General features: G+C 48.0%; 1 protein-coding gene across 2 annotated transcripts in view; it reads left to right on the forward strand.

The window, feature by feature from the left end:
• Positions 1-12,604, forward strand: part of ELOVL6 (ELOVL fatty acid elongase 6) — a 138,162-nt gene that overhangs the window by 105,384 nt on the left and 20,174 nt on the right. For both annotated transcript variants that reach the window (XM_077476711.1, XM_077476713.1), the window contains one exon: positions 44-195. In XM_077476711.1, coding sequence (XP_077332837.1) covers positions 44-195 — 152 coding nt within the window. The remainder of the gene's footprint in view (positions 1-43; positions 196-12,604) is intronic.

The raw sequence follows: 12,604 nt of genomic DNA on the forward strand, positions 1-12,604 counted from the left end.
TTGCAGAATTTTTGGCATGTTCATTACTTTTGTTTTATTTTAGTATATTTGGTGCAGTCCGGACTGGTGCATATATGCTGTACATTTTGATGACCAAAGGCCTCAAGCAGTCCGTTTGTGACCAGAGCTTTTATTATGGACCAGTCAGCAAATTCTGGGCATATGCATTTGTGCTCAGCAAAGCACCGGAGCTGGGTAAGTAACTTTCATCCTAAAATGAAAAGAGTCTGTGTTTGCTTTGAATTACTGAAAATAGGTTTTTTACGTTAACAGTAGATGGCTTGGTCCAAGGGACTGGCTGTGTGAAATATTTTTATCTTCCATATGCTTTGAAAGGTTTATGTGAAAGCTGCTGTTTGAAGAAAAAGAACAAACAAAAAAAACATATTGTACACAATGTTCTGTTATACAAACCGATGTGTTCTTAAACAGCTAGGAAAACTTTCAGTATACTTTCTTTCATAACGAGTTATGCAAAGCTGACAGCCCTGGTAAATTGTAATTCTTGCTTTACTGTAAAGTGCATCTATGATCAAAATGTAAAATCATATACCGTATTCATTTGCACATTGTACTTCAATTATCTCTAGCCTACTCATATTAACCCTTTTGCTGCTAAAGCCATTTTTGCCTTTTTTTTTTTAGCATACATGTCTTAAAAATCATTTTAATCATGAAAATTAGGTAAAACCCCCAAACATATACATTTTTCGAAAAGCCAAGTCTCTGCAAAATAAAATAGTGGTAGACCCAATTTTTTATGTTGCATGATATGTGCGCAACAGTTTATCAAGTGCAAAGCAAATACATTTTATTAATTTTAAGGCACAAAAAGTAATATATTACCCAATTATTTGGTAAAATCTAAAAGGAGGAAGAGGAGGTTGGGCTGAGTAAATATGAACCCAACATGTCAAGTTTTAAATTTTGCAAGAGCCTGCAAAATGACGACAAACCTTTTGGTACCCTATATTTTCCATAGACAATACTTTAAAATCCCCTACAGGTCATCAGTTTAATTTTAACTGTGGATAATGGACCTAGAATTTTTGATCTCTCTTTGGCAATATGTAACGTGTATCGCAAGCAAAGTCAGCAAGTAGAGATGCAGTATGTATCCTCAATACAATTTTGGGTGTAAGCTGTTTAGCATCCTAGTACATTTTAACTATGGAAGGAAACTGGAACATCTGGATAAAACAAACCTTTACACAGAGTGCTATGCAGCATTCATTATTGCACACTTCATTCACTGAACACTTGATGTAAAAACGCACTGAAAGATAGAGCTTTTAACAGAAGAAACGTGAAAAGTGGCTTCTGCCAAAAAGTCTATCCTAGCAAATTTGTGTTTTCTATGTACACTGTATGTGCATGCAGCATACCCTTCCGGCTTATTTCTAGCATCTGCAAGATGCTAAGAATGGAGCTGGGTGGTAAGGAATATATAACTCCTGTGTGCAGACACTATCAGTGACTGCCCAATGGATGGATTGGAAAGAGGATTACTGGGGATTTGGAAGACTCAACAAAAGAGATGCCAACTTTGGAGTATGAAGAGGCAGCTGGCAACCTAGAATGAACAGTACCAGAGTTGGGTACAGTAAGTGTTTCATAATGTACAGTTATGCTGTGCAGTAGTATATCCCACCCAGCACAAAGAGTTGTGAAGCAGGAATGCTAGCCACTGTGCTGATTCTGATGTATGTGCGTTACAGTAGATGAAAATAGTCTGTGCACCATGGGTGGAGCCTAAAGCCTCCTACACACCTTTGCGCTTTTATGTACGTTTTGCAGTGTGCCATGAAAATACATTGTTACCAGTGAGGCCATTCACATTTGCGTAGTGCTTTTTAAAAAAATGCGACCGGTCTGATATTATGGGCATTTACCTGTGTTTTCTGGCCCATTAAAGCCTATGAAAAAATATGTACATGACAGCAGAAGCATAGAGTTGTGAACCCAGGCTTCATCGGTTATGAAAACATCCATCTAACTAACCTACATGATTTACTGATGTGTCATTAATTTAGAAAATATTGTAAAATTCCCTCCCCCCTATCAATAATTAATTTACTCCAAAATCTTTCATAAGCACTCAGTATAGGGCCGCTGAAATGAATGTTGAGAGTTACTGGAAACTTTACTAACAGAACAGTAGTGTCTTTTTTTTTTTTTTCCCGTCCAACCAATTTATGCCAGATGCAGGGATCTCCAATGCTGCACTATTGTATTCTGACAGTCTGGCTGCAAACGCTGATCAAATGCTGGTCTTCGCTAGCAGGACAGTTTTACAGAGCTGGTATTTAGACTGCCTTCTGTTAAACAGATAGTAGTACACACAGCCTAAAAGTTGTCCAGTTCCTGCAAAACCAGACAATTTTCAGTCCGTGTATCCCAGCCTTTCTCAACCTTTTCAACACAGAGGAACCCTTGAAATAGTTCTCCGGTCTCAGGGAACCCTTGCTAAAAATTTGAAATCTATAACTCATGATACATTAGTGTGATGGTCAGTGAGAGCAATGGTCCTTACACTTGTGGTCATTGGGAAGAATTACCTTCCTACAGATACTTAAAAACTCAATGGTATCAGTGGGAACTTATCCGAGAGGCAGAAATTGCCCAATGCTGAAGGAACCCCTAGCAACCTCTGGAGAAACCCCAGGGTTCCACTGAACCCTGGTTAAGAATCACTGGTGTATACTATGCTCAAGTGCTGTCATTGTATTTTTTTGTTTGTTTTTATTTAACACAACAGTTTTTATTTGTACACAGCTGGTATAGAAAATATGGCTGCATCACCAATAGATTAATCTAGGCAGGCCACAAGAAGGAATATTAAGCTTACATACCTTCTTCACACTATTATAGGTTTTCAGATTTGTAAGTAGGAGAGAATTCCACAAGTTAGTCTGCTTTTGAAGCTTGCTGCTTAATTCTTTCTTTACTTCCACTTCTTTCTGTTCTTGACCCAGCCTGCTCTGTTGGCTCCTCCTCACCTGCCATTCTGCTGGCATCTGTGGCCAATGACTCGTGTAGCTGCTTAAACTCTTTAGCTATTGTAGCACCCTAGAGTTTAGTCAGGGACCTCCTCACAAATGTACTTGCCATTACTAGCCGTCTTGGTCGATTGATAGGGATCTATTGACTTCTCCCTAAGCTTGGCCTCGTTGCAATTTTTTTTTCTACCGCTAGGTGGCTGGGTTCTTGGTTGTACTAGATACGAGAAGGCAACCCAAGGTCAGGTTATGGGTATGTGGGTGTCCCAGCCAATGGGCAGGGTTTTTTTTTTTAATCCTTTGCTGCTGGGAGAGCCTATATATTCGGACAGGGTCAGGTGATCTGTGCCACCCAGACGGCGACTTGTGTTGTCTGCCCCGGGCTGCTAGGTTGGAGATTGGGCCTATCCCAGGGGCATCTGGCTGCCAGGCTGTGTGAGAGCCTATCCAGAAGTAAGAGGGCAGTGAAGGGTTGGGACTGCGGCTTGCAGTCCAACCAAAAGTGACGGTTCTGTTGGCCGGAGAACCTGTCAGTGGTCGGAGGAAAGAGGGAAGCTGTCACCACGAAGGGACCAACCGCCTTTACCAGGGACCACAGTGAGTAACTGAAGCAAGTACCGGAATCATATTGTCACCGAATGGGCACGGTGGAGAATCAGGGAAACTTCAGGAGGTGATCAAGTCTGGGACCCAAACAGCAGAGGTGACGCTTGCAGAGCAGCCTTGTCTGTCAAGCTAGCAACCAAGCTAGCAACCAAGCCAGTTAGCATGGGTGAAGCTTGAGAAGTATCTGGAGTGCCAAGTTAGGGACCTAGCAGAGAAGGGTGATAATTGAGGGAGATACCACCGCCAACCTTGGAGGAGCTCAAGGGATTCATAGTCAGTAAATCAGTGGGTCTAGTTAGAGACCAGGAGCTCAGAAATGAAGTACTACAAGGAGCAGTTGTAGTGGAGCTGAAAGAACTGATACGTTTGAGTTAGGAACTGTTAAAGGACTGTTACCATAGTGGCCAGCAATCCTGCACGTGCAGAAGTGGCGCCTTGCTGGGGCCTTTCCCTGTTCGGCTGTCCTCCTATTAAAGTCTTGGAGTCCACCAAATGAGTTTGCAACTATCTGAGGGTGTCCTGGCACTAACCCTCTTTCTCCCAAAATATATAAAAGGACTGTCTAAAGAAATAAAACCTCCTTTTACATCCAAGAAGTGTCTGGCGCTCAATGACTTTCACCATCTTTGCACACACTGTGCCTCACAACCCACCACATATTGAAGGATGTCAGCTATCTTTGGCCTTGGAAGTCCTCATTAGACTGGAAGAGGTAAGAGATTCTGCTACACTATCAATACTCAAACCGGTTCCTACTCAAAATTTTAATGACCACCCATAGGCGTAACTACAATCTTCAGGGCCCCAGTACAAGAAACCAAACCTGACCTCTGGTCCCGGGGCCCTTTATTAGGGTCTCACAGCAGCCCCCTTCCTTCCATCTTGGGCCCCCCACCATGGCAGAACACCAGGGTCCAGTCTCAAGTGCAACCTTTGAGACCCTGGTAGTTCCGCCACTGTGTTCCACCTGTATTTAGGTACTGCCATAAAACGTTATCGATTTTACTAGCATGTAAGGCCGCGTACACACGCGGGGACTTTTCGCTGAAACTTTGTTCGTCAAACAGTTGCCGCAACAGTCCGCTCAAAATTTGCATGAGCGGACTTGCCCACACACGAGCGGACTGTTTCAGCGAACTGTTTGCCAAACAGTTCGCTCAACTTTTGAAATGAACGGACTCGCCCACGTAAGGCGGAGGCAAGTCCGCCCATTTCGAGCGCGTGTACAGGTAGGCGGGGCCCGCGAAGGAGACGTCGCGGGCACCGCCGCCTGGAATGGACTTAAAGGGACACCCAACGCCGAAAAAAATCGGCGTGGGGGTTCCCCCAAAGTCCACAACAGACCCTTGTCCGAGCACGCTACCCGGCCGGCCAGGAAAGGGGGGGCGAGCGAGCGCGCCCCCCCCCCTGAGCCGTACCAGGCCGCGTGCCCTCAACATGGGGGGTGCCTTGGGGAAGGGGGGGCCGCGCGGCCCCCCCCACCCCAAAGCACCTTGTCCCCATGTTGATGAGGACAAGGGCCTCTTCCCGACAACCCTGGCCGTTGGTTGTCGGGGTCTGCGGGCGGGGGGCTTATCGGAATCCGGGAGCCCCCTTTAAGAAGGGGGCCCCCGGATACCGGCCCCCCACCCTATGTGAATGAGTATGGGGTACAATGTACCCCTACCCATTCACCTGTAAAATAAAAGTACCCAAAAAAAAAACACAACACACGAGAAAAAATATTTTATTGCACAGCTCCGGGGGTCTTCCGTCTTCGGGGGTCTTCTCGCCGGACTCCTCCGCTATCTTCGTGTAGCTCTTTTGCTAGCGGAGGAGTCCGGCTTTCTTCCTCCCCGCCGCCGGCCTCTTCTCCCGACTTCGGGGGTCTTGTCCCCCTCTTCGGTTCTTCTGCCGGGCCACCGCGCCTTCTTGTAGCTCTTTTGCAGGCGGTGGCCCGGTCTTCTGTCGCCGCCGCCTTCCGTTCTTCTGCCGGGCCACCGCGCCTTCTTATAGCTCTTTTGCAGGTGGTGGCCCGGTCTTCTGTCGCCGTCGCCGCCTTCCGTTCTTCTTCTTCTTCTTGTTCTTCTTCTTCTTCTCCAGGAGATGTTGACACGACGCTCTCTCCGGCCGGAATGCCAGAGCCGCCCTGCGCTGCCACTTATATAGTGACAATGGGGCGGTGTCACATGGTATATGTCACATGGGTTGGTCACATGGGTTGATGTCACATGGGGACTATGACATCGTAAGGGGGCGGGGTCACCATGTGACATCAACCCATGTGACCAACCCATGTGACATATACCATGTGACACCGCCCCATTGTCACTATATAAGTGGCAGCGCAGGGCGGCTCTGGCATTCCGGCCGGAGAGAGCGTCGTGTCAACATCTCCTGGAGAAGAAGAAAAAGAACAAGAAGAAGAAGAAGAACGGAAGGCGGCGACGGCGACAGAAGACCGGGCCACCGCCTGCAAAAGAGCTATAAGAAGGCGCGGTGGCCCGGCAGAAGAACGGAAGGCGGCGGCGACAGAAGACCGGGCCACCGCCTGCAAAAGAGCTACAAGAAGGCGCGGTGGCCCGGCAGAAGAACCGAAGAGGGGGACAAGACCCCCGAAGTCGGGAGAAGAGGCCGGCGGCGGGGAGGAAGAAAGCCGGACTCCTCCGCTAGCAAAAGAGCTACACGAAGATAACGGAGGAGTCCGGCGAGAAGACCCCCGAAGACGGAAGACCCCCGGAGCTGTGCAATAAAATATTTTTTCTCGTGTGTTGTGTTTTTTTTTGGGGTACTTTTATTTTACAGGTGAATGGGTAGGGGTACATTGTACCCCATACTCATTCACATAGGGTGGGGGGCCGGTATCCGGGGGCCCCCTTCTTAAAGGGGGCTCCCGGATTCCGATAAGCCCCCCGCCCGCAGACCCCGACAACCAACGGCCAGGGTTGTCGGGAAGAGGCCCTTGTCCTCATCAACATGGGGACAAGGTGCTTTGGGGTGGGGGGGCCGCGCGGCCCCCCCTTCCCCAAGGCACCCCCCATGTTGAGGGCACGCGGCCTGGTACGGCTCAGGAGGGGGGGCGCGCTCGCTCGCCCCCCTTTCCTGGCCGGCCGGGTAGCGTGCTCGGACAAGGGTCTGTTGTGGACTTTGGGGGAACCCCCACGCCGATTTTTTCCGGCGTTGGGGTTCCCCTTTAAGTCCATTCCAGGCGGCGGAGCCCGCGACGTCTCCGTCGCGGGCCCCGCCTACCTTCACACGCGCTCGAAATGAGCGGACTTTCCTCCGAGCGGGAACAGTCCGCTCATTTCGAAAGTAGCCTACACACGGGCGGACTGTTCGCTCAAACCAAGTTTCAGCGGACAGTTTTTCGGAATTTCCGAAAGACTTTGTCCGTCAAACTGTCCGCTGAAACTGTCCGCTGAAAGCCCACACACGGGCGGACTGTCCGCTGAAACACTGTTCAGCGGACAAAGTTGGGCGAACAGTCCGCCCGTGTGTACGCGGCCTAAGACCTGCATCTGAAAGGCTTTTAAACAGGAAGTTACTGACAGGCTCAGTGAGCGGACCCTGAGCAGATCACCCATTACAGGAGAACCAGCATATCCATTGCTGACCCCAGGAATATGAGCCGCAGTGGTGCAGGAGGAGAGCTCTGATAGCAAGTGGCTCACAGTGGGGACACTGATGAAGGATGGAAGGTCAGACTGGCAGCATTGGGCTAGCAGTGGGGAGCTGCGGGGGGAGGCAGGGATGTTCTCAGTACCACCTGGGCCGGTGCAAGAATTTTTCTCTACACAGGAGAAGGTGCTCTTTGATTTTTGATGCCCTGCCACCCTTCTCCCCTCTACAATGCAACCCCCCACCCCCACTGTCTACAGCCATGCTGGAACCTCCTTCACATTGCGCCTATAATTATGATGGGGTGCAATGGAAGGACGTCTCTTCAAATCCACCCAGGACAAATCCACTCCCATCCAATCCCCCTCTCAGCACAAATGCTCTCACTGACCATCCTTGGTCAAACCCCCCTCCCCAAAACACAAATCCTCTTCTAATACAAATCCACATTTCCAAACTCTCCTGGTTTTCTTGGGAACTTCCTGAGATACAAATGAAATCCTGTGCATCTAGACTAAAACTGTTCACACCAGAATGCAGTGAGGGAAACCTGCGTTTTGTGTGCGTTTCCCACACTGCATTCAAAATGCACTGCCAAAGTGATCTGTAGCAGGTGTCAACTTAATTTCCCGAATGCAGGTTTCAAATGCAGTGTTTGCCTGCACCAGATTGTATGATCATCAGTACCATGCAATCCAGTTGCTGTGCGTTTTGTAAAGTATTGCATGCACAGCTCTTGGTGCAGACCAACACAATTTCAGCCCATTCAAATGAAAGGGCTCAAATCGCACAGCACCTGGAAGGTATGTGAATGGCAGAAGGATGCGTTCCTTTGTGATTCGTGTGTGAACTGGCCTTGAGTCCTGGAGTGATTTCTCCAAATCTCTAGCGAGGTGCCCGAGATCCCAGACACCACGATTGTCCCCTCAGTAGCAGCCAACCCCTTTTTGAAGGGGGAGGAAAAAAGGATACTTGCAGTGATTTGGGGGGGATAAGAGGTTGCTGCATGTGCAAGAGGGCACTTTGGGGGCAGAGAGAACTTGTGCTAGAAGTGGGGTTGAATAAAAAATATGACCCCCGCAGCACAAGTTCTCTCTGCTCCCAAAGTGCCCTCTAGCACATGCAGCCTCCTCTTATCCCCCTCCAAATCACTGCTAGTATCCTTCTTTGACAACTTGCTCCCTTCTCTGACTCCCCTTCCCTATGTCTCCTTCCCCTGCAAGTGCTAAGCATTCAGGATTGGTACAAACCTCAGATCGGCACGTCCTGTCCCGTTGGTGCGGTGTCCATTCTCCTTCGCCCCCCCCCCCCCATCTGTGACATCCGAGCCGAAGTGGAGGGGGCTTCAGTACGTGTGTGAGGCAGAAGGGGGAGAAAGGGGAGAGAGGGAGAGATGCAGCTGCCATACAGAGTAATCGCAGCATGTGGGATCTGAAACTCCTCACACAAGCTGCAAGCCAGTCACTGGAGCCAAGTGCCGGAAGTCATTACCAGCAGTGTTAGAGCTAACCCTCCTTGTAGCCGTTACATCAGGCGTGGACCAGTAGTCTTTCGTGATGTCTGGGGCCCTCCTCACAGTGGTGGAATGCCAGGACCCAGTGGCAAGTGAGACTGTTGCGACTCTGGTAGTTCCGCCACTGTGGCCACCTCTGCAGTTTCCTGGCTGCTACCAGCTTCCATTATGGAAGGTATCCGACGTACAAATTCTGATCACTCTTTAAGTGTGTAGGAGGTATGTAAGCATGAAACACCCATCAGCATACCTCCCAACTTTTCAATTTGACGAAGAGGGACAATTTTTAAATAGGTATAGTGTGGTGTGGGTAGCGCACTGCAGCTTAAAGTGGATGTGGCCAACAAAAAGTGGGCATGGTCAAATGGGAGAATGTCATATAAAGACCAGCCTACAGACTACACTGGTCAGGAGTATGAAATGTAAAACATGTCTATTGTGCAGGGCTCAGGAGTCTGTATTGCAGAGAGTTCAGGGGTCAGGAGTGCAAGATACCAGAGTGCTATAATCAGAAGCGCCTGATACTAGAGTGCAAAAATAAGAAATGGATAATGAACATAGTGCAGTGGTAAGGCATGGTTTCATACAAGCATCAGGAGTGGTTATTGTGCAGAGTACACAGGTCAGGAGTACATAGCGCCCAGAGTACAGGTGTCAGGAGTACATAACGCAGAGGGTGCAGGGGACAGAACTTAATGAACAAGCCAGTATATAGCGTACACCCAAAATTACTCCTTCCCGTACAGACTCCACCTCCAGTAGAGACCTCCCCATAATACAGACCTCTGCTTTCCCCACCAGTACAGAACCCCCCCCCCCCCCCCCACCAGTATGGAACCCCTCTCTTTCCACAAGTACATACACCTTCCTCCCCTTAAGCTCACTCAGCAGATACAACAGGGAGTTAAAACTACAGCAGGAATTCCTCCCCTCAGCTGTTCAATGTGACGTCAAATCTAGTTGCATAAGCATTTATTTTGAAATCCTATGCTAGTTCAAATTAGAGTTTGCATTGATTTGCATATAAATTAGCTGTGGGCACTGTGTACACGGCTAAAGCCTTAGTGGCACACAACCCTTGTAATGGGACAGCGGGAGTAGGTTGAAAATCCAAGACAGCCCCGCAGAATATGGAACTTCTGGGGGGTATGCCCACCAGTGTTCTGCTTAGTTGAGGGTATAGCTTTTTGGGTCTTTCTACTTACCAGGAAGGCTGCCAGGTACATTTAGATGCTCTCTGCCTATCAGAGAGCATGGATCCATTGATAGGGTCTGCTCATGGTGCTCAGGTGCTGCTCATGTCTGAATGTTTCACACTGGTCCAATAGGACGGAGCATAATGGACAGTGGGAGGAAATCTGACAAATGAGAGCAAAGGCATAGTTACAGCCCTGGCCATTGTCAGAGGAAAGTGCCTCAGTGCATGCTGGGTGACTGTATATATGCCAGGGGCACATGTGCGCGGGGTCCCGGAAGAAGGGGATGGCTGCCCCTCCTCTGCCCAAGCTGCCATGCAGCCTCAGGTGGTTGACCCGAGGGATCGAGTCCGAGTAAAGCTGCAACCCAGATGTCCTGCAGAGGTGACTGGAAGGGAGACACATCAGGAGGAAGGATCTGTTTCTGACTACTGTGAGTACAAATCTATTTCATGGGGCTCTGTCCTGTAAGGGCCATCTCTTCAGCTAGCCTTCAGCTAGTAGAGTCAGTGGATGGGTGTCAGTGATTGTCCCGAAGATGAAACAGTTCCTTCAAGTCTGCTGCCAGAGCAAGCAAAAGAGTAATTTATCCCATACAAGTGTGGTATGGTATAGCAGAGAGTCTGCTACCACATTCAACTTGGTGAGGTTGAGTGAGAGTAGTCCTTATCTGTAATTAGTTCCAGTTGGTGTATCCCACTATTCCCTTCTCCCATCTAAATTCCAACAATAAATACCAAAAAACCCAACCCTTGGATTATTGGATAACGAGCGGATGAGAGTACGGGTGGTCATGTGAAAACCCCTGGTAACTGGCTGCAAGATAATAAGGAGGAGACCCAGGGAAGTCTACACACAGCAATCCCTACAGGGACAGTGCTACAAACCTAAACCACAATGTTTAACCACTTCAACTCCGGAATATTTACTCCCTTCCTGACCAGGCCATTTTTTGCGACACAGTACTGCATTACTTTGACTGCACAGTTGTGCGACGCTGTACCCAAATAAAATGTTTGTCCTCTTTTTCCACAAACAGTGCTTTCTTTTGGTGGTATTTGATAACCTCTGCCATTTAATTTTTTTTTGCGCTATAAACAAAAAAAGACTAACAATTTTGAAAAAAAAAATATTTTTTTTACTTTCTGCTATAAAACATATACCCAATAATAATAATAAAAAAAATCGAATTTCACATCAATTTAGGTCAATATATATTCTGCTACATATTTTTAGTTAAGAAAATCCCAATAAGCATATATTGATTGGTAGTGACACTAATACAGTGATCAGTGCTAAAAAATGTGGACTGTCACTGTACTATTGACACTGGCAGGGAAGGGGTTTACATCAGGAGCGATTAAAGGGTTAAATATATGCCTAAGTTGTGCTTACTAACTGTGGGGGAGGTGTTTTGACTAGGGGAGGGTAAAGATCTATGTTCCTGCTTAGCAGAAACCCAGGATCAGTACATTCCTCTCTCACAGAACAGTGGGCTGCCTTGTTTACATAGGCAGATTGCTGTTCTGCCTGTGTCCCGAACGATCGGTGGGTCCCGGCAGACATCAAGTCCGTCAGACCCACTGATTAACTGTGATTGGACACAGCAGGAGTGGGTCACCGGTGGCGCGCTTCCCTGACCTGAAGTTTAGGATCACATACTAGGTACATGATCTGGCACAGAGCGGCCCTCCCTGCCGCAGTATGTGTGTGGGGCGGTCTGTAAGAGGTTCAATAAAGACCTATTAGGTGTTCTGTAGAACATTAAATCTGCTGAGTGTGGCTTTTTTTTTAATATATGATGACATCGTAGCATACACTCACATCTAGAGAAGAAAATGTTTTTAGCTAATTGTTCTCTGCTATCCTTGCTTTTCACCTTCCTGATAAGGCTACTTTCTTGCAATCGTTGCAAGCAGGTCTCCAGTGGCACTCAAACTCCAGTGAAACTCATCGTCTCCAGTGACACATCGGCCAGTCCCCATTTTCTGTCTGTCATTTCTCCCTTGAGTTGTTCCATCCTGCACCAGGTTGGACGTTATTTCATAAAATTTATATAAGTACACAGGGATCGCATCTTCACCAGGGGGTCAGTTGCATCAAGGGGTCAGGGCAGCTCTAAAGAAAAAAAAACTGGACTTCCGTGTCATTCTTACTACAGGTTCCCGGTCGACTGAGTCATCGACCTCAACCAGGACTTCGCATCTAGGGCGCCAGTCAGGTGTCACATAAACCTGCAGCACTCTTTCACTAAACATTCACTTCACATACACGATTTGGGCTGCTCATTGGGCGTTAGTTACTGTCATGTATTTCTTTGCATTACACTCTGTTTTCTAAGGGTTACTCTTCATCTACGCAGACAAGGCTGCCAAACGTTGTTTGCTGACAGTGCAGCGTTGGCAGGCCGAGCACACGTCATGAACTACAGAACGCTAGATTCCTACTTAGGCCATACCAGATATCAGCTTCTTGCCCCAGTACGCCCCCAGGGCTCTGGTTTCACAGGTCTGTGACCAGCACAGATGGGCACTCGAGCTATCGGTTACCTGGTTAGTGACCTACTGGCTCACCTCGGTTGCCACACACTCTTTTGAGTTTTCTAAATTTCCACTCAACAGCGTTCGTACACAAACTGGCTTCTTCAGTTTCCTTTTTCTGTCCTCCTCCTTTTCCTTCTTATAATTTTAATT

Source organism: Lithobates pipiens, unplaced genomic scaffold, assembly GCF_037356315.1.
Source record: "Lithobates pipiens isolate NorthernLeopardFrog02 unplaced genomic scaffold, aLitPip1_a1.2 Scaffold_13, whole genome shotgun sequence".
In the NCBI taxonomy this organism is placed as follows: domain Eukaryota; kingdom Metazoa; phylum Chordata; class Amphibia; order Anura; family Ranidae; genus Lithobates; species Lithobates pipiens.